The sequence below is a fragment of the Lissotriton helveticus genome, chromosome 12, assembly GCF_964261635.1.
Source record: "Lissotriton helveticus chromosome 12, aLisHel1.1, whole genome shotgun sequence".
Lineage (NCBI taxonomy): Eukaryota > Metazoa > Chordata > Amphibia > Caudata > Salamandridae > Lissotriton > Lissotriton helveticus.
The window spans coordinates 744,063,584-744,087,102 of NC_136073.1; the positions used below are offsets into that span (position 1 = coordinate 744,063,584).

The 23,519-nt window shown below is 44.1% G+C and overlaps 1 protein-coding gene across 1 annotated transcript in view; it reads left to right on the plus strand.

Annotated features, from left to right (window-relative positions):
* Positions 1-2,630: 2,630 nt before the first annotated feature.
* LOC144797834 (gonadotropin-releasing hormone II receptor-like) overlaps positions 2,631-23,519 on the plus strand; it is a 31,874-nt gene continuing 10,985 nt past the window's right edge. The window contains exons 1-2 of the mRNA XM_078668642.1: positions 2,631-3,565; positions 7,981-8,185. Coding sequence (XP_078524768.1) covers positions 2,900-3,565; positions 7,981-8,185 — 871 coding nt within the window. The 5' untranslated portion in view covers positions 2,631-2,899. The remainder of the gene's footprint in view (positions 3,566-7,980; positions 8,186-23,519) is intronic.

The window sequence follows — 23,519 nt, forward strand, 5'->3', positions numbered from 1 at the left end:
ACCTGTCCTTATTACTATAACATTAACCTTTTCCGGGCCGCAGCACAAGCCTCAGGCATGTTTCCGACCTCCTCCACAGCGGTCGGATCCTAATTAGGCGGTCGGGACTGCCGACTACCTGTCGGGCAGTCCCTTTATTGCAACGATGCATCCTATTTGACAGTCCATCAGTCTGACTATTCATTTGCCATCCACCCATCCATCCATCTCTCAGTCTGTCCATCTGCCAGTCCATTCCTCTATCCATCAGTCCGTCGATCTGTCTATCTGTCTGTCTGTATACGTATCTATATATCTATTTTAGGCACTTGGAATAAAATATGGAGGTCTAATGAGATTGTAGTGATTTTACTTGGGGTGATAATCTGGGTCAGGTTTGTGAAAACATTCTGGTGACATTCCTGCAAGGAGTGACCATATTTAATTCTGGCTTAATTAAGTCCTGTACCCTGGTCATGGTGTGGCCGTAGACTCGATTAACAACATTGCTTGATTCAGCTCCCATAGATTAAACCAAGCTTAAAAAGGTGAGCTGAGGAGGTAGAACATGGAAAACAGAGAATGGAGATGGTAACTGAGTTTGTACTTTAACCCGAATAAGGCAGAGGAAACATGTACATTCTTTGGAGATCAACTAGGTACCCAAACTTGAGCAGCTGTGTCACATGCATCTCTCATTGAGAAGCCCAAGTACAAACCCCACCCAGAAATGCCTACACGTGTGGACTACTGTAGTGTGCGAAAAAATACTCCAGGTAGTAAAGCTTTAGTTTGCAAATCTTCGAACCCCTTAGGAAGAGTGAAATGTGTTAACTTTGTAAAACTTTGTAGGTGATATTTAATTTTCGCTTATCCCTCTGTGCCACCTAAAAGTTACAGGATTTAGCTACACTATCTCCCTTAAATTATAATATACACTTTATTTACCAGGTTCATTTAAGGATGGTTGTTGGATCTTCAGGTTCCTTCAAAATGGGGCAGGCGTAAGGAAAAAGAGATTTCAAAATGGTGGACTGTCTGCTGTGGGCTCTAGACACATAAAGTCACAGCCCAATCATATCTTGTCACCGGATCACTGTCTAATTATTCAGTGATCCAGTCACCCTGTAAATACGCAAGTTCCTGTTCTGCTCCAATGTGAACTTGATTGCATTAGCTGAACTTTCCAAAATTAAAAAATGCAGAGCACAGCAAAAGACACGTTAACACTGGGTGAACTTTTAATTATGCTGGCATAATTCTCGTAATTTGGGGATAATTACCACATACAGAAGGAAAGAGGCTATTGTTTCTGGTGCTTTTGTTTTTTGCACTTTTTTTTTAAGCAAGATACTCATCTTCGTGTTAAAAATGTAAGCAAAGACACATTTCCCCCTAAAATGCAGCACAAGAGGTCTGATTTGCAGTTAGCGTAATTCCACATAATTCCGCCTATTTTTTTAATCACATTTTTTCTCGTTACTCTAAAACTAATAACAAGCATTTCAAACACCCCATCTTATCAAGGGGCTATGCAACCTTAACTAATGTACTCAACTAACCTAAGACTGCATTGTTCAGAAGAAAGAGATAGAAAATGTGAGAGCATTCCTGTGGGGTGCAAGAACAAGAACCACTGTCGGGTCTCCTGTTATGCGAGATTGTATGCTTTAACAAATTTCAATTAAAATTCATAGCAGTCAAGAGCCGCTTATGGTGTCTGTCTTTCATGTCTATGAGTTGATCCATGTATGTTGTTCGTAATGTACCCAATAACACTCCAGCCATAATTAAAAGGGAACGTTTTAAAGCCCCCTGCTTCTGCGTGCCTGTAGCTTTCCCATCACCCCCAGGGGCTACACAGTGTATGCATGGAACACAGCACCGCAGAGATTACAAAATGGCGGCCCTTGTCACCACCGTTCAGGGCTAGCATAGATTCTCCGGCACAGACATTTGTTTTGTGACTTTCTGCTTGCAGCCCTTGCTGTGTTTTAGATGTCATTGAATCTTTTAGGGGGCTGTAAGAGCATTGAACAAACTGTTATTAATGTCTAAACATGTGTCATTTCTGATATTTGCAGGGGGAGAGCACTGTTTTCCGGAAAAAACAGTCAGTCCTGGAATCCTAAATGGAAAGGAATCGAGCTGCCCGGGGGACGGTGTGTGGTGCATCATCTGTTCCAATGATCATTCTGTACCGAAGAGTCAGTGAGTCACCGGAGGAGAGCAAGAGAGCCAGGCCCGCAGTGATGCGCAGAGCTGTGCTGGACTCTGAGGTGATGCTGGCTGGAAGCGGCTGGCACGTGTAGACCCAACCGCACCGCAGCAGTAAAAAATGAGCATTGAGCGGGAAAGATCAGGGAAAACGCATGTCTCTATGACTCTTCGCAGTATGACATAGACAGGAAGAGCTGTTGCGTCCCTGCTGTTTAGAGTGTTTGCTATCGCTGTTCAGTCGAATAGTCTAGTTCGGACAACGACTAACGCAGCCAAGTACCAGGCAGAAAAGTCCACAGTGATAACATAATTCAGCACAATTACCAGGCGGTAGATTCAATTAATGTCTCATGGGGTTAGGGTTTGATAAGATCTGAGTGTCTTAGCTGGTGTGTTGGAGTTGCACAATGAGAGCGTCTAAGTGGATTAAAACTAACCTGTCTATCTGCACGCTCTTAAAGATGAAGAATGTCTCCAGTAGTGGAACGCTTGGACAATCTTGACGACTGTGCTGGTCATTGTTGTTCTCAAGCATTGAACTTTCACTTATGTTACAGCCATCAACCATGGCGACGAGGATCTTAGATCAGCAAAGAACTCTGCCAAAGCACAGGTTTCCCACATTCCCACCTGCTTCAATGTTTTAAGTGAACCGAACAAAAGTGTGAAACCCAACAAATATCCCCAATGATCCTATTCCATGCAACCAGGATTTGTCTCAAAATGGCGCCTGCGTGGTAGGAGCCGACCTCAAGATAGAACACACTCATCTCAGGTGGCATCAAAAATGAATATCACTGTCCTAATCAAGGTAAATGAGCCCACCTACTCACCAATGATGAGCGGGGTCAAAGGAGGAAATGGGAGCTGTAGACATACAAAAGACCAGGTTGCACCATTGCCCAAACACAATATCACTTTTCCTAGTGAGGAGTCATTTGTGTTGCCCACCTTCTCCACCGCCGCTAAGGTTCGGGTGGCAATTACCTGCATCCTCTTTGTGTCATCGGCATGCTTCAACATTGCAGCCCTATGGACCATTACTCACAAGCACAGGAAAAAATCTCACATCCGGATCTTGATCATCAACCTTGCTATGGCGGACCTTCTCGTCACATTCATCGTCATGCCCTTGGACGCCATCTGGAATGTCACGGTGCAGTGGTATGCGGGTGACCTGGCCTGCAAAGTGCTCATGTTCCTTAAGCTGGTGGCTATGTACGCGTCTGCCTTTGTCACAGTAGTGATCAGCCTGGACCGACAATCAGCTGTCTTGAACCCGCTTGGTGTTGGGGAGGCTAAAAGGAAAAACAAAACTATGCTTTGTGTGGCTTGGATTCTGAGCATTCTCTTGGCTATTCCCCAGGTAAGTCCAAACTAGGTTCATCTTCATACAAAATTCTTCCCAAAAATATCTGTGTGATGTACATATTGTGAAATTAATGTCACATATCACAACAAGGGGTGTACACCGTTGCAAAGTTTTTAATTCACAAATATCCCTTTATTTTCATGAATTCTAAGATTATTGCCTGTAGCTCCTGATGTTTTCTGCATGTGGGTTTTCACATTAAATTCTGTATTTAAAGTTGTTTATAGAAAAAAATATCACCATTATCCATACAGTTGAAAAGATATGAGAACAACTATTAAAAACGTTATATTGCGAAAATATGGCACAGCAAGTTCTATTGCCAACTAGTACTTACTAAGAAATATTGTGGCAAAAACTGCATGGGCTTGAATATAGGAGCTAGAAAGTCCACCAACTACGAGTAGGCTAATAATCGGAATAGTATCTTGTTTAGTAAAACTTCCACGCCACAAATGACAGCCTAAAACAAAATGGAGGCCTGAGAAAGAATCAATCATTATATTTATTTATTTCGGCCTAGAAGGCCATAGAATTGATTGATTGACTGAGAAAGAATCATCAACAAAAGGAAGATCCTTCGTGTAAACCTTGGATGGCATCACAGGCCTGGCGTCCCCTAGGAACACCTAACCACACGGACTCCTAAGGTAAATTGTACATGATGAGGTCTTGTGAAGTGAAACATATTTCCATAGGCACCTCACAAAACCAGGAAAGGAATTACATCTTAACAAATATAGGGACAAAATCAGCTTCCTTGGGTTCATCCCTGTAGAGAGAGAGATAAAATAGAATTTACAAAGCAACTAAAGAGGTGGCTAATGTGTCAAAGAAGATATTTCTGGAAAGGATTAATGATTGTAGCTTCAAATCAAGCAGAAGACATGTATTCAAGTGTTTCATTTTAAATGTGTGAGCTGGCAGATATTGGATATCTTTTTGAGTAAGGTGAAAGGCCTAATTGTTGCAAAAATCTTATCAGACTTTACATTTCAAAGGCTAGCACCCTTTCTAATCACAGACCCTAGCTAAATAAGGGGCATTTCCTCTCTTCCAACAACCAATAATGCTTACATCCTATCACAAACAATGGATCTACCAAATTTCCCCTTTGAATGACAATAACAACACTAACCCTGTACCACACAATCTATTATCTACTATTCCAAAGTTTGTGTAGGGAATTCAAGGCCTGTGCCGAGGAAAAGTAGGAATCAGTGTGATGAAGATGACTGATTCATGCTAGCGGCATTATAATTTTATTTATGGTGGAAATGCTTTGAGTATATCCTAATATGATGATGAACTCTGATAAGAAAGATGAGAAAGACCAACCACAGCGTGATGCAGAACACATCTGGAAATTTCTAATCAAATTCCACAGATGATCATATAGTGTTTGGGAGAATGAGGGCACAGGTGGATATCGGTGGCTCCTATGTCCTCGCCAATCTTGTCATTCTTCCCCTTTAGAGGTGGGAGAGCCACAGTTTCATACAGGCGGAGCCACAGATAGCTCTGCGTTCTTAAAAAGCTTTCCCTGATGGGCCTCCAAGTCATAGTGTTGTGCTGATGGTCGCCGCACCCTATTTAAGGAGAGACGACGATCACTAGATTAGGTTTCAGTCCTAGGTAGGAAAATGGCTCAATGCTTGAACAATGCCAACATACCTTGTGCTGTACACTCATCAAACTCTTCATCCTTCGGAGCAACCGTTGCACTGGTGGTGGCTCTTAAGGCTAAAGGGAGTTCCGCCAGGCAGTCAGAGATCTCTAAATAAGGTGGGCTCGCTTCCTTCACTGCAGCAGAGGTCATGGCCAGCGCTTTCCTTGCAGGACCACAGACATTCTGCCGAGGTAGAAGGACCCCCATGTACAGCCTATATTTTAGCCAAAGAGGCTGCCATCTTTGAAAGTCACTAGTGGACACATATGCAGGACAGCTGATCTTCACGTTTAGAAACTGATGAAAACTCGCCTTTTCCTAATTCTTCCTCCTGTTCCTTAGACATGTACAGTCATTAATGCCGGATGCCTGTGTCTTCGAGGCACTATAAAAGTATATAATGATGATGTTAATCGTAGGCCAAATATGCAGGGATATCAACAGCGCTGGCCCTCAAGAGCAATAGCCCTAAACCCAGAGAGGCCGGCGTGCCTTTTGCAGCTTGAGCTCAACTCCAACCCAATAAGGGTTTATGAAACTGGCATCACCAGTTTGATCTACCCCCCTAATTAATGTATTTAACATTTTTGTATAGCGCTCACGAACTTTGGCTGAGAGGACGTGGCGTAAGGGCCAGAGCTGCCGACCTTGGGCGCTGGGGAACTAGGGGCATATTACCAACGATTAGCGATATTTATCGCTAACGAGGCTTAGAAACTAATTTTTTAACGCTAAGCATCGCCGGAAATTATCGCAGAGATAACTTGCTATTAGCAAGGTTTATCTCAGAAGTGATAAAAATCCTCACTCTAACTGCCAAATGAGAGATTATCGCTAGAAAACCAACGATAATCTCTCGAAGTTTGGCGTTAGCTTGATGATAGGGGCTCACAAACTTAGCCATGATATCCACCTTCCATAGGATATCATGGCTAAGTCAGGAAAATACCAGGTGTAAAAAAAGCAGTGCTAACCGCGGTTAGCGCTGCTTTTTTTGTCACTAACAGGGTTAGCGAAATCCTTGATAATAGGAGAAATGTCGCTTAACCACATTTCTCCTATTATTTTTCTCTGGAACGCCCCCTTTGCATCTCATTAGAGATGCAAGGGGAAGCATAGAGAAAAAGGGTGCTGACATGCGAATTTGCGTATTAGCACCCTGTTGCTGATAGGGAGATAATTTTATCTCTGCTTTCATGGCTTTTAAAGCCAAAAAAGTGGAGATAAATCCCTTGATAATATGCCCCCAGGTTCGAATCTCAGCGTCGTCTCAAACATCCTGTGATTCTGGGCAATATTGACAAAATGAATGTGTCCTTGCGTAATGTAACTGGTGCTCGTGTAAAGCGCTCCACTATCTTCGGGTCGAGTTTGCGCTATATAAAAAGTGCAAAAAAAAGGAGACTGTACATTACAACTTGAACAGTAATAATAGTGTCTAACATTAAATAGATTGCGCCAGACCATGAAACTGAGAGGACCAGAGCCCCGGAGAAGTATCAAGTAAGTTTGTGCAAAAAGACTGAATGGTATATTTGCTGTCACTGGGATTATAAGAAAATGGAGCATCAAATGCAGCAGAGAGGAGAAAATTATGTGGCAACAGAAGGCAAATTATTTGGCATTATACCAGATGCTTTGGCCGTATCATCTCACTATTATGTAATTTTTGCACACGTTAACCCTGCCTGAGTAAAAGCTTCACTTCAGTCGTGACAGTTTACAGCTATGAGCAATTGCTTAAGTGAAAGGTCGAGATGGTAATGTGTCTACGAATCAGTAAAAGCACACTGGTACTGTTTTATGTAACTTTTGATCTGTTCGAGATAGAAGCACCATTTGTGTGTTAACCTCTGCAAATGATGCAACAGATACTCAGGGACACTGGAATTATGCGACAGGAGAGGGCCAAACTATGTGGCAGGGTTGGCTAAATTATGCATCAAGAAACGGAAAATTATGCGGTTCAATTCGGCACAACTTCATTGTTTTGCCATTTTTACACTTGTTAACACTGTCTGGGCATAGGCTGCACCGCATTGGTACTAGTTTAACACTTAGATATAGAAACAAGCAAAAAATAAGGTGACACAATCAACCTTTGCGAATGGCCTTTCACTGTGCGGTAACACGTGCGTTTTAGTAACTTTTAAACTGTGTAAACTAGAAACATTTTTTTGTTAAAATCTGCAGATTATGTATGAAATGAGCAATTATGTGGCAAATGCATTCATATGTGAAAAACACTGCGGCCGCACAATCGCACAATTCCACTGGCCCTATAGAGAGTATACCATGCGGCAAGTGCGGTAAATCCTTAATTATGCGGAAAACGTTACATAATTCCAGTGGACCCTACTATTAGAAATTGGGGAATCTGGGGAGATGCTCGTATTGGAGGGACTGAGATAAGCAGAATGCAGACTTAGCCGTTGTATAGACCATTATTAAAGGCTTAATCAAGGAGAGAGCTCTTAAAATGGATGTCTCGGCACTCGAGATGAACGTTTTATCGAAATGACCAAGAGCGGGCTTCAAGTGCCGCTTCTGCTGGAACATGCACAACAATGAGCTCTTTAATTATGCATTCATGCCAGCTCGCTCTGATCTCCTGAGAGCGCGGGATTAGATTTATATTGCTGGTCCTTGGCGATGCCTCCGTCTCTGTTCTTGTCTCCCTGGGGGTCTCCGCGACCAGATGCTTACCGATGTTTTCATGTCTGGGTCTGTTCTGTCGCAGGTGGTGGTATTCCATACGGTGAGCCGCTCTCAGCCCGTGCACTTCGTGCAGTGCGCCACGGTGGGCAGCTTCGAGGCGCACTGGCAGGAGACGCTCTACAACATGTTCACCTTCGCCTGCCTGTTCCTCCTGCCCCTGCTCATCATGGTCCTGTGCTACTCTCGCATCCTCAGGGAGATATCCCGGAAAATGAAGAAAGCTTGTGGTAAGTTCCATCACTTAGGTTTCTTTTTTTGTCTTACTTGTTTTTCCCTCCATTACCTTGCCTCTCTCCTTCCGTATGTACCTTCTTGTCTTTTCCCTTCTCACTCCCTCCACATACCACTTTTGCGTCTCATTGAAGACGTGTATTCTTGTGTCTTTTTCTCTCCTCCCCACCTAGGTCCAGTGCTACATTGCGGCCACTGCTGGCAGCTACCTTGCGTCGCCACCACACATGGCCACAAGAGGGCACCAGATTGCCCCATATAGGAATTTGTTGCCAGGGAAAAGGGAACACACAAATTTCAAAATATAAATTTGCCATGGGCTTTAAAAATCCTTGTACGGTATAAAGATTTTAAGGAGGCACCCTTCAATGAAAAGGGAATGGGTCTCGTACAGACAAAAAACAAAGGCTTCCCTTTTCCTGGTTGTTATGGACCGATAAGGCTGGACTTGACCAGTCTTATATGTCGAGTTCTAAATCACACTGATATGAGGCACCCACAGTAGGTAACAAATTTACACATAGACTATTAGATACACTTGTACTTATTGCATGCAACTATCTTATTTCAAAATGATAAGAGGAAATTGAGTACCAGAGTCATAATAAAATTCATACATTTATTTAGCTTGAGTTGTGTTTAGCAAAAAACAAATTTATACAGTTTAAACAATTTTCACAGTTTCATTAAAAACAAACATTTAAATATGTGAGATACAAAGTAATTAAAAACATGAACGTGAAAGCACAGGAATTGTCGACGCGGCGTTTCGGTGAACTGGCTTGAACACCTTCTTCAGGACTATGCTTTATACAGGTTAAAAATTTCTAAGTGAAGGATAAAAAAGAGTATATTTAATTAAACATTCTAGCATCACAACAACCTCGCATCATAGTTGCCCTATATCCATTTTGCTCATGGCTGATACATTTATACTATTGGATTGACACATTTTACAAATACAGCAGTTGGGTAAAGTTCTACTATTTGTTACTCTGTAGTGCCTCATATTACACTAATGAACTCCCTGTTATTAACTTCAATTATTTAAAATGGAGGAGGACACTGAGAGTCCTGTATAAAATTTGGAAAACCAGGTAACAGTGATGCTCAATGAACCCCCTTTGAAGTTAATAACAATCCAATAGTATAAATGTATCAGCCATGAGCAAAATGGATATAGGGCAACTATGATGCGAGGTTGTTGTGATGCTAGAATGTTTAATTAAATATACTCTTTTTTATCCTTCACTTAGAAATTTTTAACCTGTATAAAGCATAGTCCTGAAGAAGGTGTTCAAGCCAGTTCACCGAAACGCCGCGTCGACAATTCCTGTGCTTTCACGTTCATGTTTTTAATTACTTTGTATCTCACATATTTAAATGTTTGTTTTTAATGAAACTGTGAAAATTGTTTAAACTGTATAAATTTGTTTTTTGCTAAACACAACTCAAGCTAAATAAATGTATGAATTTTATTATGACTCTGGTACTCAATTTCCTCTTATCATTTTGAAATAAGATAGTTGCATGCAATAAGTACAAGTGTATCTAATAGTCTATGTGTAAATTTGTTACCTACTGTGGGTGCCTCATATCAGTGTGATTTAGAACTCGACATATAAGACTGGTCAAGTCCAGCCTTATCGGTCCATAACAACCAGGAAAAGGGAAGCCTTTGTTTTTTTGTCTTTAAAAATCCTTGCCCTGCTGGATTGGTGTCATGTTGCCCTGGTCTATGCTACCTTCTGCCTGGGTACAAGGACTGGATCGTCAACTGTCCCAGGACCACCAGAGTGACTCGCAAGGACTAGTTTGCAGGCCTCATATTCAGAGCAACAGGGACACAAAAAGCTTCCGCCTTGCACCAGAGTCTTAACAGAGAATGATGGTGTGACATTATCAAATGTGCTGATAGGCGACTTGCCCAAAAGCTGGGCTTTCTAAGGACCTGGACTGTGGAGTAGTCTGTTTTCTGCTGATCCGTGCTCCTCTGTCCATTACTGTTTCTAACTTTCAAACATTCTCTCAATTATTTTCCCTTTCGGTGCTTAATTTGAGCCAGTGGTTTCCACTTGGCGTCACTAGCACTCATTTTTGGGGACCCGCACTTATTTTTCCTTATAAGATATTTCGCAAGAGAGGGGGAAACAAACACAGGGGCAAGAAGGAGGAAGATAAAGGCAGATCAACTGTCACAAAGAGAGAGAGGAGGAACCTGCAAGAGTGAGATAAAGGGGGAGGGGTGTCTGGTAACGGATTAAAGAAGCCTGAGGTGGATTAAAGGTTACACAGCCTGGTATTCGGTACACTAATGTTTAATACCACCTGCCGCGAGCTTCTGCGCACAACGTGGGGTGCTGGCACCCATTGTTTTACAAATTAAGCACTGTCTCTTTCTAGCTGTTTTCCGCCCTCATCAAAATTGGTTAAAAATGTGAATCTGAGGAAAATCTGCTAAAATCCTATGCTCAATTTTCCCGTGGGTGAGAAGTACCTACATCTTGGCTTTCTTCATTCAACACTCAAACCTGATTAAAAAGAAGGATGGATCTCTTTAGCCCATAATTTACCTGGGTCTTTAATTCTTATGCCTACAGTAATTTCAATAATAACTCAAGTGTCCAGTGTCTGGTTTGGTGTAATGCTCTGCAAAGTACTATATATAGGGCAGCGGTTCTTATACTTTTGACTTCTGTGGACCCCTACTGAATCATTACTGTAAACCGGGGACCCCTCTGAGTCATTATTGGAAGCTTCTATGTTTTGGACCACAAAACAACACACACAAATACAAAAACAGTTATACACCAAAAAATTCTCAAATATGGGAATATTTTGAATAACTCACAATGAAATATAGAAAAGGTTTTCAGATCTTCAATATTGCTTCCCGATTTGTATATGTTTTATGAATTTTAATTGATTCATTTTAATATTATTTCATTTTGTAAACAGTCATGGACCCCAGAGCTCTCAGGCCACAGGTTAAGAACCGTTGATATAGAGCAAGATATCTTGAATCCCTTATTTAATAAAGTCATTAGGACTGGAAATAGCATTTTTAGGTCTCGTGACCTTAAATGCGCGCAAGCGCATTGAGGAGCGAGAATTCAAGTCGGCAAAATCCTCGTCAAACCAAAGGGCTTTCAGCCGGCGTTTTCTTTCAGTTCACGTGAAACACAAGCACGCGCATCAGGCACTCCTCCCACACCTCACGGACATCTGTTCATTTCTCCTGCACAAGGCTCTCCTCCCTCCCCACATCAAAGGCATCCCAGGCTTCCCCAGCGCTGCCCCGCCCATCAATCACCCTCCCACGCCAGCCGCTCTTCCCGCTCCGACCCCCTGCTCTCCGCCCCCTGCTGCATCAAAGTCTTTTTTTTTTTACTTAAATTACCATCTGTTCCAAAGCCGCCTTCGAGAGCAGCTCGTAATGACTTGCCACAGCAGTCGCTTCCTAGGCTGCTGCACATAGCTTTGACGTACATGGGCGCTGTGCTATATGTTTAACACGCGCCCGCTTTCATAATTACAACACACACTTCAAATTGGGCCCCTGATTTCTTCGCGCAACCACACATCCCCTCCATGCTGTTTCACCTCAGATGCATTGCTAAAAACCTGTCCGGCCAAGGCGTACATATCTGCCCTAACGTTGAGTTGCTGCCCTCGTGTTTGCAGCATGAAGTAAGTACTGCTGCGCTCCTCAACAGACTTAATAAAGCTCTACACAAGGTCTCATACATGGAACTCAGCTTTCTTCACCCCAGTGAACAACAGATTACCAGCAAATGCCATGATGAGGGTCTGGCCGAAGTCTAAGAGCCCCTGCACAAGCCGCATGCACACTGTACAACACAAACCACATAAAATATGATAAACTCTTGCAAATTAAAACAAGCATTTGCAATGCAATAGGTCTCGTTTTAACGCAAATTTAAGCTATAGGCCTTGTAAATGACAAAGCCTTTTATTTATGTTCCAAAAACCAGAACGCAAAAATAAAGGGCATTATCATTTATAATGCTAATAGTTCAGACTCGCATTATTGCGAGACCTATTGCATTTCCAATGCTTGTTTCTTGTCCCATTGATTTGGGGGTGCTGCAGTAGACTTTGATTCCTGTTAGAAGGATTGCTTATGGGGTAGCAAAGACCTGTGGATTATACATCCATCAGTAAACTAGGAGGGTGCAAAATCTGCAAAATGCTATCTCAAGAAATTTGATACATTTTCTATAAATGTGTGGAAAATTTCTTACGTAAAGTGAAATGCCATTGAAATGATCTTGTTTGTAAAATGCATGCAAGGGCATAGCTCCCATGAATTATTCACACATGATACTGGCACTGATTTCTTTGAGCTGAAAATGTTCCTCAGTGTTAGACCTGGCATCTCTTACAGTGGCTTCCGCTGTCTTTTTGCTTCTGACCTACTGTTTTCGACTGTGTGCTGAATTTAGTTTTTGATGGCTTTAGGACTCTCGGCACTTCACTACTGCCCAGTGCTAAAGTGCATGTGCTCTGTCTCTAAAATGCACTGCTATTTTCCATGATTAGCAAATTTGAGTTGTTGGTGCACTAAGTGTGCCCAGCACCTGTAAATCAAATGCTACTACTGGACCTGCATCACTGATTGTGCCACTCACATGAGTAGCCCTTCAAACATGTCTCAGGCCTTCCACTGCTGAGCTTGTGGCACAGTTTTAAACTGCCATTTAAACCTTGCAAGCTCATTTACTTTGTAATTCGCAAATAGTATTATCTCAAAAAAGATGTGCCATCATTAGTGTACTTCACTTTTTTAAGGACGAGAACCCACACTCACCCGAGGGTGAGATGCTTCATCATAGGGCTCCCCCCTCACACTGGAGCCGAAGGTCCCCAGTGTGGGCTACAACTCTCCAAGATTTAGAAGAGGAGCTGAGGTGTTTTATGTTGAGGGGACCGAAGTACTCGGTGGGTGAAGGGCAGAGTGCAAACAAAGAAATTATTAAGCGAGAATGTTAAAACTGTCTACAGGGGACCCTACAACTTTATTGTGCAGTGTCCTGGGACAGGATTAAAAATGAAGACGACTAGGGGTTATGAACAAATATACCCCAGTTTAAAGGTCAACATGTTTCTGCCCCCCCCCCCGACCCCTTGCTGGGACCCCGAAAGGAAGGACTCGTACTGCAATTCGGCCTAGTTTCAAGTGGGGTACCCTTTGGATGAAGAGAGGTAACCTAATGCCTGTGAACTGATGAGATGGTATAATCCCCACCAGTCATGTCTACCGGCTACAAACTCTTGATGACCAGTATAAAAATCTGCTCTTGTTCAAAACACTTTTTTCTATTATATGTTCTATATGCAGAGTGACTAGTTTGTCTGTTGGTCCTGACGAATGCCCATGAAACCCAGTTGGGGTCGGTGGAGGGCAGAAACATGTTGACCTTTAAACAGGGGTATCTTTGTTCAAAACCCCTAGTCCTCTTTGTTTTTACTCCTGTCCCAGGACACCACACAATAAAGTTTCAGGGTCCCCTGGAGACAGTTTTAACATTCCCACTTAATAATTTCTTTGTTTGCACTCTGCCCCTTACCAACTGAGTACTTCGGTCCCCTCCACATAAAATACCACAGCTCCTCTTCCAAACTTCGGAGAATTGTAGCCCACACTGGGGACCTTGCAGCCCTGGTGTGAGGAGGGAGCCCTATGATTAAGTATCTCACCCTCCGGTGAGTGAGGGTTCTCATCCTTAAAAAAGCTCTCTCCGCATCCTCCACTAAACACTCAACACTCTGATTTATGAATACGTTTAGTAGTCTTACAGATTTCTCTAGGACACTAACGATGCACATCTTTTTTGAGAACGTACTGTTTGTGAGTTACAATATAGATGGGGAACAGTACGCTCTCTCTTTGTGGTTCCTCCCCTTTGATCTTTTGTGTGTATTACTATGTTCACATCCTTGCCAGGCCCTGACTTCCCTTTTATATCATGTATGGCACCCCTTAGGTAGGCCCTAGGTAGCCCCAGGGGCAGGGTGCAGTGTATTTAAAAGTTAGGACATGTGCTTGTGAGTTTTACATGTGCTGGCAGTGAAAACTGCTAAATTTGTTTTTTTTACTACAGTAAGGCCTATCTCTCCCATAAGTTAACATTGGAGCTGACTTGTAACAACTTACAAGTGTGTCTTCCAATTAGGAGCAGATAGAAAATTAGAGTTTGGTGTCTCTGGACTCATAATTTAAAAGCACATCTTTTAATGAAGTTGTTTTTTAAATTGCAGGTCTGAAAATAAGACTTTTAAAGTTGGCATTTACTTACTTAACCATTCAGTGCCTCTGCCTCTCCCTAGAATACATGTGTGGGTTGGATACAAGTTGGGATTTGTAAATTCACTCTAGACAGTCATACTCAAAATAGGCTGAAGTGTGCCCTGCATATCCTGATAACCCATCACCAGGCTGATGAGCCTTCCTGAGCTCAAGTGGTGGGAGGAGCAGACTCTTGCACGTGAATAGGGCTTTACCTGTTCCCACACAAAGAGCTGCATACCCCCCTGTAGTGTGTCTGGAGCCAGTGTGTCTGCACTACAAAGACCTTTCTTCAAAGTCTCCCTACTTCAAAGGCTAAAATGGGTATAAGTGCTGGACCTCTGACAACATATACTCAGAACACATCTGGACTGAGGACATTCTGCCAGGAAGAAGAGCTGTTGTGCTTCTAAGAGGGACTGCCACTTTGCTGTCTGATTTGCTGTGTTGGCCTGTTGCCTGCTGCTTCTGTCCTGGGAGTGAGAAGACTGGACTTTGCTCTCTGCATCATGCTTCATAAAATTTCTCCAAAGGCTCGAGTTGAGCTTGCCTCCTGTTGGAAGTCTCAGGGCCATCAAAGACTTCAGCTGCAACACCTGAGCTCCTCTGCTGAGAGTCGTACTAGCCAAGTAGTACCAATTCCAGTTCCTCAGCCCTTGGCAGTTAGTTTCAATGCTACAAGAAGAAACCAATGTCAATTGACTTTGGAACTCATGCCTGTCTGCAACTTTGACGCCTTGCCGCTGACTGCATCAAAACTGTGGCCCCACTCAATGCAACAACCATGACTTATAACACAGGCTCCGACAAAGATGCAGCACCTCCAAAGAACCGCCACTGCGGGAGTTCCGAGCACAGCACCACGACATCTGTGATGCACCACTCAGGTGCCGCAGCTGTGGCCCAGTAGTTCTACCTCAATGCAGCGAAATCATAGCCTTGCAGCTTGACCTGTTACACTTCATCGGTGCCACCCAGAAATACGGAACAGAGGGTCATCTGGGCTACCGCCACATCACCTCCCCAGTGCCATGCAATGTTCGCGGGCATAAGTGACTCCACGACTTTGCACCGCTGCCAGAAATCGATGCCTTACTTGCTGTAGTCACGTCTCACCTCCTTTGTACAATGCACTTTCCATGAGTGCCCTCGTGTCAACGACCTGATAGCGGTAAGGAACTGATGCTGCACTTGCCTCCTCGAAGCCTCTCCTCCCCTGCATCTTGTATCGTTTTCGAGTTCCGACTCCTACAAAGTACTGTACTGGGGTCTGTGTGTCTCCTGACGCTGGTGGCACTCCTTTTAGGTCTGAGTGAATTTGTGGAATTATCAATGTCAAACACGACCAAATGGCCCAGATGGAGCTATTGTTTTTTAAAAAGCTATACTTTACTTAATCTTTTAAAATTCATATCTTGACTTGTGCATGTTGGATTTTGGTAATTTGTGTCTTGTTTTACTCAGCAAAATATTGGCTAATTTTCTAAACTGTTGTGGGGTACTATGTGTTACTGTGCATGTGTGTGTGTGTACTTTACACATTGCCTATGGGGATAAGCCTGACTGGTCTTGCCAAGCTACCAATGGGGTGAGCATGGGTTATACTTAGTGTGTAACTCACTTACCCTGAAGCGAGTGAGGGTCCTTACTTGGACAGGATGCACACCACTACCAACTAGAGAACCCATTTCTAACACTCAGACAGATATTTTGTACTCATACCAGTCCACTGTGGGCAACAATCAAGCACAATTTTGTGTTATGAGTGATGGCTAGAGTTTTTGCATATTTCATATGATGTTAAATTCCCATTTGCGAAAAAATGAGTCCTATGAGCAGACATTTTGCATCGGCCTACACTACACCTCCATTTCCAAAACCCTTCACTCATTACATCTGCAGATTTAGTAAAAATGATCCTGCACTTCTGGGAGTTTTGAACTAATGCACTAACTTCTCCTTAAACAGTACTACCTCACCCTTCTTAGATGAATTAAAAGTCCAGGGGCTACACAGAACTTTTCAAATACCCCATCAAACAGACATAACATCTTCACTCAGCCTACCTCAGCCTCTCCACCTATCCCTAACTCAACACTTGGTACCTATCTTTCTGTACCTCACTAACCCATTGCACTATTATCTCTCTATATGCATTGCTTACACCTTTACAGTCAGTTTACCATTCTCTAATGATACCTCCCGATGCCTGTTGTGCCTATATCTCTCTTCTTCTACCTCTCCTTTCTCTAATTAATTTCCTTTTGCCTATATACTGCAATAGCTAGTCACTCACTACCCCACTAGTCAGTAAATCTCCACCTTTCTTTCTACCTGTCTACCGCTCCTTCCTCTCTTTTACAGAACTCCCTAAACTCACCACTGATGAGGACCTGAATTAACTGAAAATGAATGAAAATAAATGTAATGTTATTCCAAACACGGGACCTCAATGTCTTACCTGAGGCCCCACAAATCACCAAAATGAATAACGAATCAGAAGTCGGCGATCAATCCTTTGTTTCATGCATCTCTAAAGGACAGACCACCAGCACAATAATACTCTTAAACCCACCACACCAAGCAAAATTATCAAAAAATACCAGTTTGTGATGCAGAGAAATTAAAGGGCTGGAGTCTCTGATTACAGCAGGTACCCCACATCAAAACACAGTGATTATGACTTTTATCAGAAGAATAGGAAATAACCACACATCCCCAGAGATATCAGAATGGAGGATGAGCATATGAACCCAATTGCAGGTCGGCAATGCCCTTCCCATTTGTAAAAATGCAAATCAGAAGTTGGAGGGACATGAAAGGGATATCCCTGTTTGAATCACAATGCCACCTTTGAATGGAATGTGAAAGGGGTCCCCAATTGCTGTTTCAAACCAATGATCAGATAAAGAATCCTGAAAGTGAGAGGAGTCCATTTGCAAAGCACTGCATAGATGTATGAGTGAATGTGGACCACATTGAGGAGCTTCAAAAATCAAAACAAAGAGAGTACAGAGATCACCCCTGTGCTAAGACACGGATAGACCTTTTGAGTCTTCCATTGATGATGCCTTGTAAATGACCGTGACATTATTCCATTAATCTGTTCACAATCTAAGGTCCATCTAATTCCAGAGACCTGTTCACGATGGAGATCAAAATATATCTACAACATGACACAGATTAAAGAATGTAATGAAGGTGTTATGAACAGACAAGGAGAAGGCACATATCCCTGACCATCACTTAAGACGGGTATTGACTGACTGAGGGTTAGATAAATCAAAGTCTCTTTTTGGCCAGTCGGCACTCAGCTATCTACTCACTAAACAGAAGTGTAGTTTGTCTTTTAACAAACTTTATGTATCAGATTTTGGATTGTGAAACGTATTCTGTACCAGCGATTAGAGAGGTGAGGGCCTTAGTCGCACCAAGCATTTGAACACACTGACCCATATTTTTCATTGCATCAATGACGAGACTGGTTGAGAATTTTTCCCCTGCAGGGCTGTAGGATACTAGCTCTCTATATAGTGCACTAAAATGAAGTACACTGTGAAGTCCAGTGAGACCCAGATTGATATATAGAGGAAAAAGCAAATAATACTAATGCTCTATTTGTGGTAGTGTGGGCGAGCAGTTAGGCAGATCAGAGGGTAGTGCTAAGCATTTATTGTACCCACAGAGGCAATAGATGAGACACACATGCAAGAATAAATCAAAGACCAATTTATAAAAATAACACAGATTTTTATGTAATTTATCAGACCAAGAACTTTGTTCTACAATAAGTACTTTTTAGGTTATGAATTTTCAAAGTTCGCAAAATGAATCACTTTTGTGCACAATTACGTACCATTGATGTCAATGGGAAGAAACAAGAAAGTGCATATAAAATCATGCATGTTGATTTCAAGGCCCAATGTTCCACCAGCAGATTCTGAGGAGCATCCCGGATTCGGCCGGGAGCAGGGAGAAGATGTTGTTGGTATCTGGTGCGCTACGAAGAAAGGAGCCACCTGAAAAAACACCGCACAAGGGGACTTAAAGATAAGTCCGAGGGGTCCCACTTGAGGGACCAGGTCACAAGGACCTCAGGACCATGGGAGCAAAGCTGGTTCATCGGCAGCCAAGTCAGGCAGGCTAGCTGTAGAGTAGATGGGTCAATCGGGCGGCACACATCAAGATGTCCCCTGCTCAGGAGCAGGCAGCTTGGAAAAGTGATTTTAGGGCAGCTGAGCCACTCACAAAGTGGATCTCAGAGATATTGATGTCCCTTGATAGGTGATCACTTCCTGGACAGTTGGAGTCTACATTGGACTCTTCGTCTCAGTGAATGCTGCAGAGGGTCTGGTGCCCCAGGTATTGATGTGGCACAGCTCTGGTAGGTCCTGGTGTCTCCGAACTTGGTGGAGAGACAGATCTGACCCTTAAGAGCTGGTGTACATCTTTTGGTTAGGGTGCTGCATCAGAGTCGCCAGGGATCAGCAAGTTTGTAAAACCAGATTCTGCAGTTTGGTGCCTGCCGCTGCAGGGGAGCAGTATCTCCACTGCAAGGGAGTTCTTTGGTGATTTATAGAAGGCTGGAGGAGCTCTGGGGTTCTTGGAGGCCTCACAGTGACAGTATGAGTCAGCACACTACGATTATGGAGTCCTTAAGGAAGCAAGCAGGGTTTGGGCACCAATTTTCTGCAGCAGGGCTTCAGTCCTTGGGTCTGCAGCTCTTGTTTGTCCTTTTCTTCTCTATGTCAATCAAATCTCAGTTCAGGGTCTAGGGATGCCACCTAAAAACTAAATTTGAGGGGCGTTGAAAGGGGTTGTAGACAATGGGCTACCAACCTTTATGGTGTCCACGCCCTCTAAGTGGCCCCTTTCGGCGGGAAGGGGCACTACCCTGACCCTAATTGGCTGATTCCCCCTCGAACCAAGATGGAGGGAAATGAAAAGTGGTGTCTGTATTGCCTGCCCCACCTTAGGGGTGGTGTGGGATGAATGAGGCCCCACCTCCTTATTTACCTAATCTTCCTGTATGTCCTCCCCCTAAATGTGGAGCAGGAAAGGGTGGTTGGCATCCTCCACCAGCTGGAGCTGTCTGAGGTGCATTTTAAAGGCAGCATCACCTTTGAAGCTTCCCGCCTTGGAAGGCAATCCTGTCCTGGGGGAGGTGTGAAGCACCTCCCCCTAGAGCAGGCTTTGTTCCTGGTCTCGGAGAGCACTGGCCCTCAGCCCATGAGGTCATAAACATGTCTGGTGGTAGCAGGCTGGCTAAGACTAGTCAGAGAGTACACCAGTGCTCAGAAGGTTTTCTGAGGACCCTCTAAAGGGTCTAATGTGTGGGTTTATTAACCCTTTCTATGCTGATGACGGAACTGCTCCGTCATCAGCTGCGGTGGCGCTGTGCTGATGACGGAGCGGTTCCGACATGGCCCGGCCGCCGCGCCTGCGCGGTGCTGATTCCGCGCCTGCGCTGGGCGTTCTATTGAGCGGGCGGGGCCATGACGGAACGGCTCCGTCATGAGCACAGCGCAACCGCGGCTGGTGACGGAGCGGTTCCGTCACCAGCATTCGGCGGCCGCGCGGCCGCCCCGCCCCCTTAGCGCTGCGGCGGAATAGCCGCCATAGCGATGCGGTTAATACATCCAAAACTGGCATCAGTGAGGATTTATTAAGACAAGATGTTTGATACCAAACATCTTAGGGTACAGAGAAGCCATCATGGAGCTAGGAAACTCATAGTGACAAGTATCCAGTCCATATACCCTCTATGGCTTTCCTGGGCACTTACAGTATCCAAGAATGTCTCAGATATTGCAGGGTCATATCTGCTCATGCAGATATGTCCACACAGGGAATATAGTGCACCCTGCCTTAGGGCTGTAAGGTCTGCAGTAGGGGTGACTTACCTATACCTCATGTAGTGTTATTTAGGCATGGCACACAGGGATGAGTGCCGTGTCAACTCTTCAGTTTTGTCTGCATCAAGACACACAGCCTGCAATGGCAGTTTGCATGGTCTTGGTGAGGGGTCTCTGTGGTGGAACAATTTGTTCTGCTGCCCCAGTGGACCCTCTTCAGTCCTAATGCCCTAGATACCAGGGGAATCATTGACTAGGGACTTATAGGAGTTGCTGAAATTGTGCCAATTGTGGTACAGTTTTAGGGAAAGAACACTGGTACTGGTAACCTGGTTAGCAGGGACCCAGCACACCTCAGTTGCTTCAAAAACAAGCAAAAAGTATGGGGGAGGGGTACTGCAACAAGAACCCAGTTTCTCACAAGGGTACTGTTGCCCCTTCCCATAGGCTATTTTCTTCAGGTTGACTGTTGATGATTCTCCGGAAGGAGGGAGGAGTGGTTTGGACCTCCTGGGCACACCCAGGGTTGGTGGTCTTTGGCAGGAAGGGACAGGAGGTTTATAAGCCAGTGGCCCCCACTGAGTGCTCTTTTTCTCTGTTCTCATCTGTGCCTACACGAAGTAGCAATTTGAAGACCCAGCCAAATTTCCTTTACAGGTAAAGGCATTGGCGAGGACAGGCAGAAGCCAAGGAGCCTGTAGCTTTTCAAGTATTCTAGCTTTATTTTGTTCAATTTCCCTTTCATTCTGCTTAGCACATATTTACAACTTCATTTATTTATTTTTCTCTTTAATGATAAATTTAAAGGTTATTGATTGCCAATTTGCTTACCTGTTGAGCTGGTTGTGAAGGATGTTGGGGCACAGATCGGTGCCTCCCTGGGATAGAGTCCCGTTGTCTGGCTTCTGTGCATTGTTTTGTTGCAGCTAAGGTGCACTCCAGGGGAAATATTTGCATTTAGGCCAGGGGGAGTGCATGCAGGCCAGTAACCTTCATGCACCCTGGCCACACATCCTGCAAAAACATTGATTGTGGGCAAGCACATGGCACCTGCTCTTGAACTGGTCTGAACTGACTCTGATATGGGTTGCGGGCTTGATGTGTAGGGGGTCCTGATGGTAACTTTGCCTTCTAGCTCTACCTGGGTTTGCTCACATCATGGTGTCTTTATTTGCTGGAGGCCTGTGATATACCTTTATTATTGGTGGTTCTCCCTGGTTATTTGGTATAAGCACTGTGAATTCCTGATGTGCCACATTGTAAAGAAATAAGATAATGCACATGATTATTATATTACGTCAAGCTACCCAAGAGCTTAAGACATGCAATGTTGTCATGATGTCAAAGTCTGCAAGATGTGTCATCACTTTCATATGGTCTTAATTTATTTATTTATATGCCTATCGTGTCTTATTGCTCACATTGTAAGATGTGTAACCAACTTGTAAGAAAGTTAAAATTGTCAATTGTTTCACCCATTACTGCAGAGGTATACAGTTGATGTAATAAAATAAGCTACGCCCGCCTAATACCAATCAGTGGTTATGGCTTTCTATGTGCGTGAAAAATACTCCAGTGTGTGTACTATGTCTGGGAAACCTATGGGGGGTATATGTGCAAGAAGTGGTTACACTGTCTCCAACCGGTGTGAATTCTGGTTGTACTGCTTGCAACTGTTCTTTTCCTAAAGCAGTGTGTGGAACATGTTAATATTGTTATTGTATTTTGATTGGTGCCAGAATTTTTGACCCCATAAGGCAAAATCAAATGCTGATGTGTTTTCGCTCCAGCTAGACAAAAACATACTGGGGCTGATTTACAAGCCCCCTGCGCCACCAGTACGTCACTTTTCGTGATGTACTGGTGGCACAGAGGCCTCCTCCGTATTTACAAGGACAGGAAAAGCCACCCTGCGTGACTTTTCTTCTCCTTGTAAATACGGCCCCTTCACATGCAGCAGTTTGCGTTGAAGGGGCGTTCCATGGGTGTTTCTGTGGGTGTTCCCACGCAACACCCATGGAACAAGACACATCTCCAGATTTATGAGAAATCTTAAATCTGGAAATGCGTCTGAATGCTACCCCACCCTAGAGGTGGCGTAGGAAGGCACAATGAGGAGAAATGTTTTCAGTTCTCCTCGTAGGAAGGCACAACGAGGAGAAATGTTTTCAGTTCTCCTCGTTTTTTCCTCTTTCAATGCGTGCTGCATTCTACAGCACGCATTGAAAGAGGAAAAAGCCTTTAGTGATGGTTTCTGTGCAGGAAGGGGCACCTTCCTGCACAAAAACAATCTCCCCATGACGCAGGCATCCTTGCACCATGGTACAAGGGTGCCTGCGCCGGCGCTTGGCAGCTGCTTGTGCACAAGCGTAGGGGAGAGCACAGGAATGCAGCATATTCTTGTAAATATGTCGCATTTCTGTGCTCTGAAAGTGCAGCAGCGTGGCGCAGCCAAAGGGCTTGTGGTGCCACACCGTGGCACTTTCTTGTAGATCTGCCCCACTGTGTTTTCACCAATCTTGCTGCCACACTAGCTGCCACCTGCTGGTGGCACAAAAACACTGCAGCCTCAGCTCACCTTATGACAGAGCCAGTTCTGTGTCTTTTCTCTGTGGAGTGTTTTGACCCGACCATCGAATATCCAGTTTCATAACTCAGATTATGACCATTATTACCTTATCTCAATGAAAAAATAAAATATGTGTTCGATTGCTGTGGCTTACAAACACACAAAGGATGCTGTGAAAAGGCAGGTGTTGACCCTCAACTCTGCCATGAACTCAGTGGCGTGGCCAGTACGTCATGGGCCATGGTGCAAGGAAAAACATTGTCCCCTGGCCGCTGTTTGAACTGTGAAACACAGCAAGAGTCAGCGTTTAATGGCCCCCTAAGGCCTCCGGGCCCTGGTGCCACTGCACTTGCTGCACCAATTGAAACTATTCCTCTGCATGAACTGGCACAGAGGGGAAGCAGAGAGCTTGGGACATGCCCTCCCAGCACAGGAACGACTATGAGGACAAAGCTCATAGAACTGACACAAGCTTCAGTAGAGGCGCTACCAAGAGGAAAACGCAAAGGGTTTAACACCTTCGGTGCTCATGACGAGCTGAGCTCGTCATGAGCCACGGCGCACCGGTGCTCATGACGAGCTCAGCTCGTCATGAG